The sequence below is a fragment of the Zerene cesonia genome, chromosome 3, assembly GCF_012273895.1.
Source record: "Zerene cesonia ecotype Mississippi chromosome 3, Zerene_cesonia_1.1, whole genome shotgun sequence".
Classification (NCBI taxonomy): Eukaryota; Metazoa; Arthropoda; class Insecta; order Lepidoptera; family Pieridae; genus Zerene; species Zerene cesonia.
Genome location: NC_052104.1, coordinates 7,906,812 through 7,924,026, shown reverse-complemented (window position 1 = coordinate 7,924,026; position 17,215 = coordinate 7,906,812). Strand labels below are relative to the sequence as shown.

At 32.8% G+C, this 17,215-nt stretch overlaps 3 protein-coding genes across 4 annotated transcripts in view; 2 read left to right on the top strand and 1 right to left on the bottom strand.

Annotated features, from left to right (window-relative positions):
- The window catches only part of LOC119837933 (peroxidase-like), a gene marked incomplete at its 5' end in the record, with an annotated part of 8,065 nt that extends 2,655 nt beyond the window's left edge, over window positions 1-5,410 (top strand). Inside the window, 11 exons of the mRNA XM_038363730.1 lie at window positions 195-438; window positions 695-900; window positions 1,342-1,515; window positions 1,890-2,083; window positions 2,576-2,777; window positions 3,298-3,495; window positions 3,865-4,048; window positions 4,178-4,405; window positions 4,483-4,546; window positions 4,820-5,018; window positions 5,164-5,410. Coding sequence (XP_038219658.1) covers window positions 195-438; window positions 695-900; window positions 1,342-1,515; window positions 1,890-2,083; window positions 2,576-2,777; window positions 3,298-3,495; window positions 3,865-4,048; window positions 4,178-4,405; window positions 4,483-4,546; window positions 4,820-5,018; window positions 5,164-5,360 — 2,090 coding nt within the window. The remainder of the gene's footprint in view (window positions 1-194; window positions 439-694; window positions 901-1,341; window positions 1,516-1,889; window positions 2,084-2,575; window positions 2,778-3,297; window positions 3,496-3,864; window positions 4,049-4,177; window positions 4,406-4,482; window positions 4,547-4,819; window positions 5,019-5,163) is intronic.
- A 106-nt stretch (window positions 5,411-5,516) lies between these two features.
- Window positions 5,517-9,826, bottom strand: LOC119837682 (leucine-rich melanocyte differentiation-associated protein-like). Of its 2 annotated transcripts, none has more exons than XM_038363416.1 (6): window positions 9,653-9,826; window positions 7,896-8,015; window positions 7,607-7,747; window positions 7,360-7,470; window positions 7,007-7,156; window positions 5,517-6,710 (listed from the first exon to the last, which is right to left on the bottom strand). In XM_038363416.1, the coding sequence occupies exons 1-6, from the start codon at window positions 9,676-9,678 to the stop codon at window positions 6,470-6,472; spliced, it is 789 nt and encodes a 262-aa protein (XP_038219344.1). In that variant the 5' UTR covers window positions 9,679-9,826; the 3' UTR covers window positions 5,517-6,469. The 2 variants fall into 2 exon arrangements, with proteins under 2 accessions (XP_038219344.1, XP_038219352.1); XM_038363424.1 differs by lacking the exon at window positions 9,653-9,826 and adding an exon at window positions 8,099-8,244.
- A 1,421-nt stretch (window positions 9,827-11,247) lies between these two features.
- LOC119838326 (CDK5 regulatory subunit-associated protein 3) lies at window positions 11,248-16,382 on the top strand. The gene is made up of 9 exons (XM_038364218.1): window positions 11,248-11,430; window positions 11,508-11,921; window positions 12,315-12,467; window positions 13,020-13,247; window positions 13,541-13,666; window positions 13,935-14,087; window positions 14,454-14,647; window positions 15,794-15,965; window positions 16,252-16,382. The coding sequence occupies exons 1-9, from the start codon at window positions 11,425-11,427 to the stop codon at window positions 16,321-16,323; spliced, it is 1,518 nt and encodes a 505-aa protein (XP_038220146.1). The 5' UTR covers window positions 11,248-11,424; the 3' UTR covers window positions 16,324-16,382.
- The last annotated feature ends 833 nt before the right edge of the window (window positions 16,383-17,215 follow it).

Below are 17,215 nucleotides of genomic sequence, written 5' to 3'. Positions count from 1 at the left end.
AAACAGTTTTGATATAAAAAAACAAAAAAGTTTTGAGAGCACTTAAAAATTCGTAATACTGGTTACACATCTACCCTCAAAAAAAAATCTAACAACACTTGCCATCTATGTCAATTGCATTATCAACTAGAAAAAACCTATGTATTCAAGTGCTCGGTTTCCCCTCTCTAATATATCACGTGATTCTCCTTCAGAAAACGAAGGCCCCATCACATCAGACCTGGTCTCCGAGTGCATGCGATGTGGTCGGGATCTAGCGCGGACAGCTGCAAAGCGCGCCAATCAACTTGTCAAAAATGGTATCACATTAGAGGCCTACTCCCCATCGCTACTGCATTTCTTCTACACAGAACTGCCCCCTGACATGAAGAAGGCATCAGAGACTTCCAACGAATTAATAAAGGCGACAAAGTTGTTACAAATGAAGATGTGTTCCAGGTAATTTTATTCTATAAATAATTTAAATTAGAATTACAAAAACTTGTATGTATCAAATTTAATAATGATCTAAGTAGACCCTTGCTTTACTTTTTCCGTAGCTTTAATTGGATTTATTAGTAAATAGGACGACAAGATGATTTGAGACTTTTTGAATAAGGAGATAAGATTCTCATATAATCATATCATAAGTCTGCATTTAAAGACATATCCATAATTTATTCCAGGCGGTTTTTATCACAATACTTGTTTTCAGCTCCAACGTTACTCCGAACACATTTCTGTCTTATTTAGAGCATCACGTCATTACTCCCAAAGAAACATTCTGTAAGCCCTTTAGCACTGTCTGCTGCAATGACAAGTATCGTAGCATTGATGGCACATGCAACAATAAGCAGCATCCTTCTTGGGGTCGTCGTGGTGCGCCGTTCACACGCATAGCAACACCGAGATATGCCGATGGTAATACGGTCCGTTTCTTAATTGAATGAATACAGAAATAAATTAAATCATCCGTCTCTTCATCAGTTTAGATGTGATGTACCGGTAAAATATATTCCGGAAATGTCTGATAGAGAATCTGTATAAACATTTAAACTATACAATTGATGTTGCCATGAAATTAAATGGAATTTGAATGGTACAGAATTATATTCGTACTAGCTGCACCCGGCAAACGCTGTTCTGCCTTACTCTTATCATTAAGGCATTTAGGAGGTTATGAAAAATAGATGTTGACCGATTCTCATAGATACCGGTAAAGCACAAAAAAATTCATCAAAATCGGTCAAGCCGTTTCGGAGGAGTATGGCAACGAAAACTGTGACACGATAATTTTATATATTAGATCTTTTATAAACCTTTTGTAGTGTAGCAATTTATACAAACGTCAGATTTATTTAGGAATCTACGCAATGCCAGTAGCCAAGAGCGGTCGTCCGTTGCCCAACCCTCGTGTCCTCTCATCCAGATTGTTCACGGACCGTCCGATAGCTAACCTTGTGTTCACTTACCTCAACATGCAGTGGGGACAATTCATCACGCATGACCTCATGTCTAAGGTCATGGATGTAACAGGTAAACTTAATTGGAAATGGTGATGGTAAAAGTTACAGTAAATATTCTTTAAGTGACATATGTACTAAGATCTGTAATAGGCTACATATGTACAACTATTTCATATAATTTCAAAGGTCCAAGTAAAGACATTGATCTACCACTTCTAATAAGTTGTAACCCATTTAAGAAGTAACTAGTTCTTTCATATTAAACTGTATTGGATAATTGCTTTTTCATGGAAAATCGCTTTCTTTCACCAATTCTGATTGTATCAATATGCCATTTGTTATATCATTTATAAAATAAAAGATTTTATAGGATTATACGTCCGTGCTTCTGCTTCTTTGATTATATGTCGCTCTATCATAGAACTTGCAAACATAATATGTTAGATGAAGGTGGAATCCAGTGCTGCCTCGGCAATGGTCAGGATGTCCTCCCTCAAGATATGCTGAACGAGAAATGCATACCTATATGCGTGCCGGATGATGATCCCTTCTACCAATACTATGGTATCAAGTGCCTGAACTTTGTGAGGAGCGTTACCGTTCCGAGGGAAGATTGTAGCCTGGGTTATGCGGAGCAGGTAATACTGACTGACAGAATGCTAGGTTATGTGCTTTTAACAATAATTATGAACGTTAAACATACGATGCACGTTCTTAAGTATAACAGATTTACTTAAATTAAAAAATAATAATAAATTAGACCTGGATAGACATTAAAAATCAATAGATAGATTTATTCATGGGTTAATATTTTTTGGAAAAAAAAAATTGTGCATAAAGTATCAAACAAGAAATACAATCAAAACCAAAAGCAATTGTAAGTTTTTATGTCACAGTCGGCAAATGAGACAAATCGGCCTGATGGGAGGCGCAACCATCGCCCATGAACGTCTGCAAATGGATTGTTGACTTTAAAAGGTGAAGAAGTAAGAATGTATTAATGGAGGCAATAAAGGAAAGAGCAATAAAGGGAAGAATAGGGGCATTTCGGTTTTGGATACAACTCTGTATGATCATTAATAAATATGTCACGGCAATTGACAATAAGACTTGACCCTAAATCAATTTAGATGAATACAGTGACTAGTTACCTAGACGGATCGCCAATATATGGATCAGATAGTAAGCTAGCTTCAAAGCTACGTACAAAGTGTGGCGGAAAACTCAAGGAGGAAACAAGAAATGCATGCAAGAAGGGCTTCCTGCCATCTGTTGATGATAAAGCCGGTACCTGTGACTTGAGAAATATGTCTGAACCTTGTTATTTAGCAGGTAGGCAACATAGATAACATATTAATTCTAAAGAGACAAATAATATCCTATCCTACTAATATTATAAATGCGAAAGTTTGTAAGGATGTGTGTGTGTTTGTTACTTTTTCAAGCAAAAACTACTGGACCGATTGCAATGAAATTTGGTACGTAGACAGCTGGACAACTGCTATGACATACAGGCAAATTTTTATCCCGATATTCCTACGGGATACAGACTTACGCGGGTGAAACCGCGGGGCGCAGCTAGTATGAAATATGCTCTAAAAGATTTTATGTTAGGACCATGCAAAAACAAGGTGATGTCGTGTAAGAAGCACACAGAAGCAATATCATAATGATTTAAGGAGATTATTTAAAGATTTGTTATGTAAAAATAGTCTTCATTTTGTGCACTGGAATAGTATTATTTAGATGTATGGTATAGAATTATAATTTTTATTGGAAGTTTATCAAAGCGAAGACAATCTGGGCATTGCGTTGCATGAAAATTAAAGTCCGCTTTATTACTATATTTCAGGTGACGATAGAATTAATCAAACGCCAACCTTAGCAGTTTTACACACATTGCTATTAAGAGAGCACAACCGTGTCGCCGATATTTTGGGCTCATTAAACCCACTGTGGTCCGATGAGAAAATTTACCAAGAGGCTAGGAGAGTTGTTATTGCCGAAATACAACATATAACGTACCAGGAATGGCTACCTTGCAACTTTGGTAAGAACTTAGTTGCTCTTAACGTGAACGGGATAATTTAAGGAAGAAAATAACATGCAAAGCTTAATATAACGTCAAGAGAAATATAAGAATTAAAGTTAATTTTTAGTTTTATAGCATTGAAATGCTTTATGCATCAAAATTTTTTTAAAGAATAGAAAAAATTGATCACGAGGCGGGATTCGAACCCGCGAGAGGCTAGGCGTTGCTACGGTTTGGCAAAAAACGCGGATTTGAATCCCGTCTCGTGTTAAATTTTTTCTATTCTTTAAAAAGTCTGATAAAAATTAGAATCAAGTATCAATATTTTAGAAAATCTCGAGTTTTATAATATTGATCTACTAACAGCTATCTAATTATGTTTTATAGGCGAGAATTATCTAAGATACTACCGGATTGCCCCGTCGTCTCTCTACAGTCGAGATTATAATGAAGATGTTAACCCAGGAGTGATCAACGGCTTCGGAGCCGGCGCATTTAGATTCCTCCACACAATGATACCAGACTCCTTTATGGCTTGCCCCGCGTCATATCAAGCTGCATATTTGTATAAGCAAGTATTTAGTTAGAGCAGAATTTTTTCTATCAAACAAAATAATTGCATCAATCGGGTGAAATAAAATTAAAAATACAAAAAGGCCTGACAAGATATATGTTGTAGTATTTACATACATTTTTACAGGATAAGTGACTACTTTTTCAACCCAAGCCCTGTAGAAGCTTCCAAAGATTCATTTGATGACATAGTACGAGGTTTAATAACACATAGAGCTGGAGAATCTGATCCGTTTGTTACTGGAGAATTGACTAATTTGTTGTTTAAATCTCACAACAAATGGGGTTTGGACCTTATCGCAATGGATATACAGAGGGGGAGAGATCATGGGATTGCTTCGTATAATGACTATAGGTACGTACATTATCAAATCGATGACAATGGAACTTGGATGGAGAATTAAATTTTAAATGATTTTTAATATGTTATAGAGAAACGTGTGGACTCAAAAGAGCAACAACATTCCAAGATTTATTGGGCGAAATATCTCAAGATGTAAGTAATCGGAGGCCTATTTCCTTCTCCTAGCCCTTCCCAGTCTATTCCTTCTTTCCAGTCATCAATCCTTTCCTTGTCCCATATCCCTTAAAAGCGGGCAGCGCATTTTCAGAGGTCTGAGCCTCTGCGAATGTTCATGGGCGGTGGTGATCGTTTACCATCAGGCGAACCACCAGCTCTGTTGCCCGCTATGACATAAAAAAAAACGGATTTCCTAAAATGTATTTGTTAATGTATTATGCAAAATCAAATTCAATTACTTTTTTCCAGCGGATAAACGCACTCGCTCAATTATATGAATGCGTCGACGATATAGATTTATTCGTTGGAGGTGCAATGGAAAAGGATGTACAAGGTTCCGTTTTGGGTTATACATTTCAATGCATTGTCGCCGAGCAATTCTATAGAACTCGTATCGGCGATCGGTATTTTTATGATAACAGCGAGATGCCGCATTCTTTTACACCAGGTAAATGCTGTGTTATTGTGATCGTAGTACTTAATAAATTTACAGATGAATCAATATAAATTATGATGAGGTGTGCCGCAAGGTACTGTTTTATTCGTTTATTATTATTTTATCGTTTAATCTTAATCAGCAACATCTATTACAGATCAACTTAAAGAAATTAAAAAGGCATCGATGGCTCGTCTAATTTGCGACAACACGGAGGGAGTGAAGTACATTCAAAGAAAGGCATTTGAAGCAGAATCTGTATACAATCCCAAGTACAGTTGTGATGATTACGATCACATACCATTTGTTGATCTGACAGCGTGGAAAAGGCCTAAATTTGAACTTTATGATTAAATTCAATATTTACATAAACAATTGTATCTGACAGCATTAAGATAATGTCAATGATGGATGTAGATAATACATAATTTTGTTTGTTTAGAGGACGAGTTTATTTTTGGCCAATCTCATACACATTGATAGAGAAGTGTTTCTAAATAAAATACTGTGTTCATTTCATGATTTATTTAAACATGTGTAATAACAAAATTATATTCTACAAAATTCGAAAGAGATAACAGTACGATTAATAATTCGTATCAAAGTTTATAATTTTTTACTTGGAAGACGAACATTTTTAACATTAGACCATAGAATATTGAAACCTATATTTTTAAGACAATCTATATTTTAACCGTTAAATTCTAAAGTTATTGCTTATATGTTTTTGATATAAGATATTTACTTACTTGTAATTATAGTTTTTAATATACTGGTATGGCTATATATCTATATGTGACTAAAACCTATAAACAATTATTGGTTACGCTTAAGAATCATGAGTAAAATAATTTCCAAGTAATGTTTATTATATAATAAACTAGGCGCTCTGCCGGTTTAGCTCGGTTTAAAAATAAAATGATGTAGCTTTCTAATAGTGAAAAATTTATGAAATCAGTCTATTAGTATTGTAAGCAAACATTACAAACATACATACACAACAACCCCTCCGTTTCTTATTAATATTATGTTACATAACGAATATTCAAATGGCCGCAACAATACCAACAAAACATAAAAATAAAAGTTAAATAAACATTTTAAACTATTTCATATAAGTTCAGGTGAATTCGATGTTACTGTAAATACAGATTAATAATTGATAAAGAGATAGAGAAGATGCACTTAGAACAACATGGTGCTTTTACACTGCAAACAAATGTTTTATATTCAATTTGTTTGTCTTTGTGTCATTTTTATCAATACAGTACGTTGATATATACAAAAACGCTTATATTATGAGCGTTTTTAAATGAGCAACACACTTTCTTAACCCATATGATTGTCCTAATTTATTTTATCTGTTCTGTAATCCATGTAACAGTATAATGAATGAAAGAGACACCACATTTAAAGGCAAACATTGTTACGAAGGCAACAATTGAAAAATTCAGTACCTCCGTCTAGATTAGCAAATTCCTACCATCCTGTTTATCCTTATTCAATATTGATGACAATTTACTCTGAAGGGAGTTCCACGATACTGACCTAGTCATCAGTTGTGTTATGCCGCTAGAATTAGGGCTAGCTATCCGTTGCAAGAACGGACGCTTGTATAGCCTTTGAGCTTCCTCCCTCTGGTCCTCCGTGACCTTTCTGTCGTCCAGATGATATAATGACGAGAATTGGGATATTATAAACAGTCTGTAAATAATTTATATTGGGTTTAAATAACTAGTAATGTTCCAAGACTTGGTTCAATTATTTATAATTTTATAATAGATAACAAGAAAATAGGGTAGGATAGTGATAATGCGGCAGAAATTTAATTGTCATTATTTCATTGCAAATTTTGGTGAGTAATTCTATCAGAATAGTCTAAAATGTTTGAGAGAAATGAGAGGCCAAAATTCTTAGCAAACAATATTTTAATGTGCCAGTTAAAGAAAGTAGAAGGCATTATTATTACTAATTTAGATATAACAAATCTAAAAAATTACCTGTATTGCAAATATTCATAAAAAGTACCACCATTGAAGTAGCTAGGGGCAGCTGGGTTGCCCATTAGCGATAAATATTGTAAATTGGGGCATGATTCCTTTAGTTTACCCACCCAAGGGTATAAGGATGCTATTTTACAATAATTTAACCTGAAATTGTTTAAATTTAAACAGTAACACAATTCTTCAACTTTTTAAATTTAAAAAATCTTAACCTGTTTATTTATACACAAGTAAAATGAACACAATAAAATAAATGCAACTCAAATGTAATATGCAATTAAGTTAAATTTATTTTTAATAAAATTTCCCATGTTGTGACTATTTTTTAGCATTATATAAGTGTTCCTTACCATAATAACTGTAGTTTAGGCAATGGTGGCAAGAAGCAGTTCTCTGTGACTGGATTGTCATCAGCTATCAATGAAGTGAGATGCTTGAAGTGAACTAGTGGGTCCAGATTTCTAAAATCAAAACTCATATGCATATTATAATAAATAATCATTTGAAATAGCTGTATAATTAACTTAAGCACTCCCATTTCATTGTTATTCAAACATAAAAAGAAAAGTTCAACCGTGTGTTATAACACATACTTACGTGATTTTATTATGACTTATATCTAAATATTGAATGTAGTTTGAAAACTTTTCAACTATGGTTCTTGGTATTTCATATAATCTCTCATAGGCCAAAGTTAACTTGGTTGTTTCTTCTTCTTCAGCACCAGTATCATCGACACTAAAAAAAAAAAACAACATTGAATGTGATCTATATAAACAAAGATGAGAGGAATAGCAGATTTAATCAGTTATAGTTTTAAGTATAATGGCAACAAAAGCTGGTTTTTAATTCAAATTTAAAAATATTATTAAACTTTGAATCATACCCAATCATATCAGAGGAAATTGATGTTTGAGGCATTGCTGTAACAGAATCTACGAGAACGTTGCTTGAGATATCCACAGCTATTATACCTTCATCTTGGTTCGTAGGAACACTGAAAATACTGTAAAATAGTGTTTGTTTAATTTTTAACAGTCCAACAATTTTCTTGTCGAAATTTGTGGAGATCCATTAGTAAGCCAACACCTTCTGAATACTGAGTCATGAACGTCTTTTTAAAGTTATTTATTTTGTTCTTCAAGAAGTTCCAAAATATCTAAAAATCAAAACAAACTTGTTTTTAATCTACTTTTTAATTTCATGATACGTCAATAACCAAAAGTCAAAACTGAAATGACAATAGTCTTAAAGTAGACAAAACTGTCAAATTATCAAATCATTCACAAGCCATCAATCATTCGTCAAACAAATTCACCATTCGACCAAAGTGTAAGAAAATCGTACATTTGATCGAAATATGTTTCTACATACATCAAATCGTTCACTCTTTGATGTATATTCTTATAATAATTTAAACCATGTTTTAATGTGGTGTAGATAAAATTTATTGAAAAATCCGATAAATGTTTACAAGCTCGTCTTATTTCAAACTTTACGAGTCGGTGAAAAGCCTCTAATTTCCCTGTGCACACGGACTGCTCTAATTGTACAACACTAATATAATTTGAATACATCAAGCATACAAACTGATATACTTACTGTTAATTATACACTTTATAATTTTATCATTGTCAGCATGTGAAGTTTTATAGTTATTGCTCTCATCTCTCGTCATAGAAATAAAATTATTTATCACAATAGTTATATTCACCAACATTTATTTATCATTTAGCGATAATTAATAAGTCTAAAAACCATACTGTCCGTGGGTGCAACTCGGAACACATGCTTCGATAAAATAATATTTTTCATAACAAACACCGACTCTCATTGTAAGGCTAGCTCTAGCATATATAATATAAAAGTAGGCTGTGAGTCTAGTCAAATGAAACGCAGCAAGGGTGTCATATACCTTGTACGACCATGTATTGATGTGTATTTAGATTTAGAAACTACTTCCCTTAACACGTTACTTAATTTTCGTTGCTCTTGAAACAGTTTGCCTCTATTGAGAAGTAATAAGAAATATCCTAAAAATTAAATAATACAATTATGTTTGTACCTAGGTGCTTACATATTATAAAACTGTACAATCTACAATACAAATTTAAAAAATCAACCTATGGGTTTTCATACAAGTAACACAAGCCATAACAAAATATCGAAATTTTTGGGATGTCTGTTTGTTGTTTGGCTTTCACGTAAAAACTATTGGTACGGATATTACTATTTCTTTGTTGTAGGCTGTAATTTATTTCAATCTCAAATTTGAACATTTATTTATTCAATTAGACTTCTTATAGAAGTATTTTTGATTGGTCATAACACAGTTTTAACTTGGAATTTTGAATTTGGAACTATTCACACACGAAGTCACGGGCACAGCTTGTAATAGTGTAGTTTTAATAAGTGTAGTTAACATTATCGAGACAGAAATTAACACCACCAATTATTACACTCAAATAATTATGAGACTATAAATATTGCAAATTAAGAACCTACTTTCTTGTTTCCTTTTAGAACTTCTTCATTTTACTAGCTATGTATAAGTCATATGATAAAATATTAACCAACAATTTCTATCATAATACAAGTGTCTATATAAAATAACTAAAATGTATATCACGTAAACTAACTTACAAGTTTTCACTATCCACATCAACCATTTTTCCACTAGCCACTAGCACATGTTTATCAACACCACAGAATTCGTGTCTACACAAATGTATTTATCAAACTAAAGTTAATACAAGGGTAGATAACACGTTTATCGAAAAGTTAGTGACCTGCATTGTTCCGTTTATTTATTGAATCGAAGCAATTATCATATTTTATGAAATCAATCATTGCGAAGCCACTGGTTGGTTTTTTCAGCCGCTACAACTGGGGTTGTGTAATTTGTTTCATAACTCGCCGTCAGTTTGAATAATAAAGATCATAATATTTTTGAAATTAAACAATTAAGGGAATAATTAGTGAGTTGATCACAGTTTTACGACTATAAATGTGATAAAACAACCTATATCTGTTTTATTTGAGATTAAATTCAGAGGCTTAGAATGTAACTAAAAAATTTTCTAATTTGCTAGTCCCTATTAAATGTTACTTTGTGGATAACAAATACGTGGACAACCCACCACAAGCATTGAGAAAAAAGATAGATACGGGGTTTTCACTCGCTAAGTTCCAGTACTGTGACATTAAAACTATCTATTTGTTAATTTCATCGGTTTAAATCGGTTCAGTAAACAACCGTTTAGGATGGGATTAGATTATTTTTTTAGGAGTGAAAAAAGGACAGACAGATTGAGGTACACATGCTGTTTAAAATGTAATAATGGGGATAAGGTAATAAATATCTTCCTTTTCCTTACTTCCTTATTCTTAAGAGAGATATGAAGATAAGGAGCAAGTAGGAATACTTGAATAAAGAACTAAAGAGCCTCATATTATTTTATTATTTCTGCTATCAATGGTAACAAATGAATTCTTTTATTTTGTTTTCTTCAAACTCAGTGTTCAGATGCAAAAAAATATTAGTATAAAAATCAGCACAATGCAAGGCGGAGTCGCGGGAAGGTGAGGTAAGCCTTTTCTGCACTCCCAATATTAGTATATTTTTATTACATACAAACATAAATGTACTGTATTTTACGTATTATAGGACTGCAAAATAAAGTGATATAATTAAATAAGGTACGGACAGACGGACATTCGGACAGAAAGACAAATATACGTCTTAGTAATAACACGTAATAATGTCACATTGTACCTTTTTGGTACCATAAAATAAAATTTGAACGTTATTTTTTATCATTAACGCTCTTAGTGTATTCAGAATATGCATAGGTATATGATATAAGGGTTATTAACGAACAATAAATGTTTGTATGCGAATAAGCTTTATTATATTGATTTATAACACGATTGGTTTACGAAGCGTGAAATTACATTACAGTCATAATAGTACAATAATAAGGCTGAAGAGTTTGTTTATGTGTCTAGTTTAGTTCAGGAATAGGTTCGGTCTAATTGAAGCATTATATTTAAAGTACATTTATATAGAAAGGCTATAATATATAAGTAACATCGTAGCGGGGCCGCTAATACGATAATCATAAAATGGTAGAAAAATCAAGAAATATAGGGGGAAATAACGAGGAGATGTGTATTCTTTTTGCTGACAGTAACTTCGCTGGAAGTACTTGTGACTTTTGACTGGTGACTTGGCATGTGAAAGTGACAGCCAATTGGTTAATGTCAAACAGGTATTAGTAAATAAATTCTACATACGTCACTATAACTATTTGGCAAATAATAAAACTAAATGGAAATGTGAATGTAAAAAGAATTATTAAATAAGCGAAAGAAATTGTATCCATCCTGTACATCTAATAAAACACATATTTGCAATGGACGTAAGTAGTCGTGGAGGTTATAATTTATTTTATTTTTCAAGCAGTAGTTCTTCAATTTGAAACAATTTATGTTCTAGGAGAGTAATATACCCATCGACATTAATATAGGAAAACTTCAAGATTGGTTAGTCAGCCGAAGGCACGTAAATAAAGAATGGCAAAAAAACATTCTTCCCGTTAGGGAAAAGATTAATAATGCCATCCAGGATATGCCTGCCCACAATGATATAGCCGCTTTGTTATCTGGGAGTTATATAAACTACTTTCATTGTTTAAAAATCATTGAGATATTGAAAGAAACTGAGGCAGATACTAAGAATCTGTTTGGAAGGTATGGGTCGCAAAGAATGAAGGACTGGTTGGATGTTGTAAAGAATTACGAAAAAGACAATCTCTACTTGGCTGAAGCTGCTCAAATGCTAGCAAGGAATATAAGCTATGAAATTCCTGGCTTAAAAAAGCAGATAGCAAAAGAGGAGCAGTTACAAGTTGTAAGTAAATAATATGACATTCTTATTGGAGTGTACCAATAATTTTAATACTTGAGTAAAATTTCCAATGATTACATATCTATATTTTAGAATGTTTCACCTTTATATCTTTATTGATAAACATTATGTTTTGTTGTTAATCAATCATACTTAACAAAAAAAAAAAAAATGAAATGCTCCTATTTCTACGCATACTTTGATCTCGTCATTACTATAAGTGCTACCCAGGAAAATGTTTTACCACTATAAGTGCATTCATAAATACATTCCTATGTTATGTCTGAAAATATAAAACAAATTTTCGTTTTCTAGCGAGGAATTTTGTATTTATTTGTTAAAGAATAAAAGTCTGCAATAAATATACTTGCCTTTAACTTTATCCTATTTTTTAAGGAATGTGAAAAGAAAAAGAATGATTATTTGAAGAGTGAAGCATCAACTAAAACTGAATTTCTTAATCTATGCAAACAACTCGGAATCAAAGGGGACAAAATAAAAAGGGAGTTAGTGGAGCGTTTAGAGGAGCTTCCCGGTATATATCATGAGGTAATTATGAAGTAATATATAATGCTGTATTAGCATATCTGTTCTTACTTAAATACTAATGCTAATATCAATTTTATAATATTAAATCACACAAATTATTATTTATTGATTAGGAGTTCTGGAGTAGAAAAGAAAAAAAAGTCCTTATAATGTTATGCGTTATGTAAAGTCTTATATCATACTAATATTATAAATGTGAAAGTTTGTGAGGATAGATGTATGTGTATGTTACTTATGTTGTTACTCTTTCACACAAAAACTATTGAACCGATTGAAATGAGATATAGGAAATTTTCATACCAAAAATTTACATACCAAAGTATGTCAATACCTGGACAACTGGCAACATGGGCAACTTTTTATCACGATATTCCTATGGGATACAGACATCCGAGGGTGAAACCGCGCGGCGCAGCAAGTGTTTTTATAAATAAATATAAAATATTGAAATGGACCTATTTATTTTCAGTTTCTCTCTTTCACATTTATAATATTAGTGTGATTTACATGATAAATTAATGTTTAAAAAATAATTATTCTTTTTGTTATTAGATTGCCAGTTCGCTCAAGCCAGTCCGTCCCAGTATAGAACTGTATTCCGCATTCACAAAGTACATGCTCGGAGAAGATGCCTCAGATGTATTGCCCTTGTTACAATACGTGGTGGAACATGGCAACACCACAGTGTATGAGTGGATGTATGGTGAAGCTCCGTTGAGTGTGGAACCTGATGCAATTCACATTGAAATTGATGATGGCAAGCAAGGAGCTGGAGATCAGGTATTTCTATGAACGAACACCTTTTAAGAACTCCTTTAAATATATATCAAAAATTAAAATCTTTACATCTGTAATATTACTCAGATACACAAATATGAAATGCACCACAATTGGGATTATATTTCTTGGTCTATAATTAAAACTTTACTTCTAGACACATTCTCCAAAGAAACCTAAGTTTGTTTCAAATAAATGAATTTTTTTTATTCTACAGTCTTAATTTATGCTATTAATCAATGTTATCCTTACAAAAAAGGGTCACAAGTTTAATAAGAAACTCTATTTTCAAACAGATCGATTTTGGAGATGGCGCCATAGACTTTGGTCCGACCGACGCACCAGCTGAAATAGATTTTGGTGACGGAGATACTGGAGGGGAAATTGATTGGGGCAACATTGACGCAGCTCCCGGCGAAGTTGTAAGTTTTTTTTTATAAATAAACTTCAATTTTGAAACACTTAAAATTTAATTTGCGAACCGTACATTTTGAGTTTGAACGGTTGGCAAATTCGTGTGGCTCTTAAAAAAATTTTTTTAAAGTATTTTTTGTGTTTGATAGAGGTATATTTTCTTAAGATTAATCTACAAGTTTATATCCCTGTTTATTTGAATCATTTAAACTGAAAAACATTGCCTTTAAATTGCAAAAATGTTGCTTCTAAGATTCACAACACATACACTTTCAGGACATGTCAACCATAGCAGAAGTATCAATAGAAGACGCTGGTATAGTGGTGGAGGAGCAGGGGATGGGAGGTGGAGTGGCGCGCGGGAAGGAGGCGCTCACGTTATTAGACAACCCTAGTACTAGGAACCAAATCATTGATCAACTTGTCGAAGTTAGTATAATTGATGAAAAAAAATGTGGGTTAAGTTAGTGTAGACTTAAAAACACTAATAAAAAAAGATCAAACGCTACTATAACAAAATTTGTTTCGGAAGGGAAGATACAAAAAGGGAATTGCAAATAAGAGGAGATAGAGAATAGTCAAGGTTATACAAAAAATGTCAACTCTAACATTACATACCATTGTCTCTGTTATTAATATAATATTTGAAATTCTAAAAAAATAGTGCTTTTTGATTTCTTCGTTATTACAAAACTTAATACGTTATTTTACAAGTACATATTTGTTTGTATGTGTTTATTGTATGGTTGAGAAATAAACTTATTTTTTATTTTATTTTATTTTTTTTTTTAACAGCTCGAATCGTTCCTCAAGATGCGTGTATACGAGACGATGTTATCGAACGAGAGCCAGACGTACTCGCTGATACAACAGTTGCCGACCGAGAGCGAGGCGGCGCTGGCGGCCATGTTGGACACGGTTCAGGCAGCGACTAAAGCGCTCACCGCGCCGGAGATTGCGCACTTGCATAACGTGAAGCACTCGCACAAGTTAGTATAACCCGTGCTAATAATCCTACTAATATTATTAATGCGAAAGTTTGTAAGGATGTGTGTGTGTGTGTGTGTGTGTTTGTTGTTATTTCACGCAAAAACTATGGAACCGATTGCAATGAAATTTTATTTTAGACAGCTGGACAACTGGATAAACATATAGGCAACTTTTTATTCTGATATTTCAACGGGATACAGGCTTATACAGGTGAAACCGCGGGGCGCAGCTAGTGGATAATAATTTTATTTGGCAACAAAAATACATGTACATGAAATTTGGTAGTAGGTAGGTAGTAGGATGCATTTGGTTTTTTGTACAAGATAATAATAAAATGATTTATTTCTCAACAAAAATGTATTGTAGGTTACAAATATTTGCTATTTAAATAAGATTTTTGTACACAAAAGATTTAGCACTATCTCCCCTGAGTTACATTTGATTACATTTCAAAAGTACTAGTAGTATATAACTATATACTTTATAATTATTTAAAGTTATTCATAGTGTTTAGAGCCTCTCTTTGTGTTTTGTAAGTACTATAACAAAAAAATGATAATATATTACGCTATTAGGAAAAATAAATGCGTCATCAGGCGGTATCTTATGACCCACGTAGTTGGATAGTTGACGCTTTTAGAGATGGAAGTAATTTTTATTGTTGCCAAAACACATAATAAAATGTTCTGAATTATTGGCATGGTCAATAATTTGTGTTCGTAATGGAAGCTTTTGATTTTTAGTTTTAATAAATACATTTCGTCTATTAAGTCCGAGTAAGGAAAGAGTTGACATCTCGTATTTTCTATAAAAAATTTATAGCAGGAGCAAAATATTCTTTTGTCCAGTATGAGGGCTTTTTTCGGTACAAACAACGTATAAACCGTGTCACTAATGCAAGCATTTATACTTTACTCTAAAAAAATATATAGTTCAACTATGAAATAATTATGTAATACTAGCTTATAACCCATGGCGTCAATCCGGAATATAATCAATCCCTGTATCAATTTTCATACAGATACGACAAGCTGTTTTTGCGCCAAAGAGTAACAAACATTCATACAACCTTTTATTTATATTATACTTACAATCTTTTGCGTTTATAATATTAGTACGATCATTTATAATGTTCATTTCAACAGATACGTAGACGTGCTAACAGCGCAGTTACAGCAGAAGTTGGCGATTTGCGACAAAATGGCCCGTTTATCAGAGAGAGAGGCAGATAAGAAAAAGGCAGCAAGTGAGAGGGCGATAGAACTACGCCCTCTGTTGACTCGTTTGGTGGAACGGACGATTGACTTGCAGGCTAATGTATGTAAAATTTTATATAACTAAATGTTTTTTTTTTAAATTGGTATTGTTTAAAAAAATCGGTATTATGTTGTGCTTCATTAATGAGTTACTTGATGATTTGAAGAGCTCATTCGATTTGATAGATTTTGCTTTGAGAATTTCTTATTTGTTCTTTAAAGATCATATAAAAGAGGCGAATACACTAAAAGAATTTGACATAGAAGTATTAAATATTATGTACTATCTATCTCAAAATTTAGCAGGTTAGTATGTAGATTATATAAATTTGTATCTTCTCTTTCAGATTGAGAAGGAAATTTCAAAAAAATACAAAGGACGTCCCGTCAACATCATTGGAGGTGTGAAGTTTTTGTAGAATTGTTAATTCATAAACAAATTGTTTGCATATATTGAAATATATTATATTTTATGGTTCCTATGTGTTTTATTTAGACTGTATGTGTTTGATTAATAAAACTGTGATAATAAAAAGGGGAAAACTTAAACTAAATACTATCGTTGTGGGTTGGAGTGAGACAAGAGGAACTTGCCGGCCGCTGCTGTATGCGTGAGAGAAAAGGAAACCAGACAGACTGGTGCCGTAACGCGTTACGTAACGATGCGTTTACTCTCCCATAAGGAGTTATCACTAAAGTAAACAATTCTTGAGCAAAGGTTAAATAATGCACAATAAAAAAAATCAATTTAATTGTCTCACTTGCTCTTTATACATAATATATGTAATCCTGGCGATAGTTATCAGGTTAATAAGATAAACTCATGAAATAATTTTAATATCACCGGTCCTTGATAAGTGTACAAAGTTTGAAATAAATCAGTCTGTTTTAAGTGGTTCAAAATCGAGTCTAAATACGTCGGTTACATACAAACAGATGGAGCTAATACTCGTATGCTAAAGAAGTTTTCTGTCATGTATAATTTATAAAGCACTAGCTGCGTCCCGCGGTTTCACCCGCGTAAGTCCGTATCCCGTCGGAATATCGGGATAAAAGTTGTCTGTATGTTATTCCATTTGTCCAGCTGTCTACGTACCAAAATTTCATTGCAATCGGTTCAGTAGCCATTGCGTGAAAGAGCAACAAACACACACACATCCTTACAAACTTTCGCATTTATAATATAAGTAGGATAGGATTTGTAGGAAGTAGGATAGTAGGATTTAAATGCTATGAAACTAAAAATTAAAAGTTTGTTTTATTCAATTAATTACTTATATTATCCATAAACGTAATAGTAGGGGTAGTAAT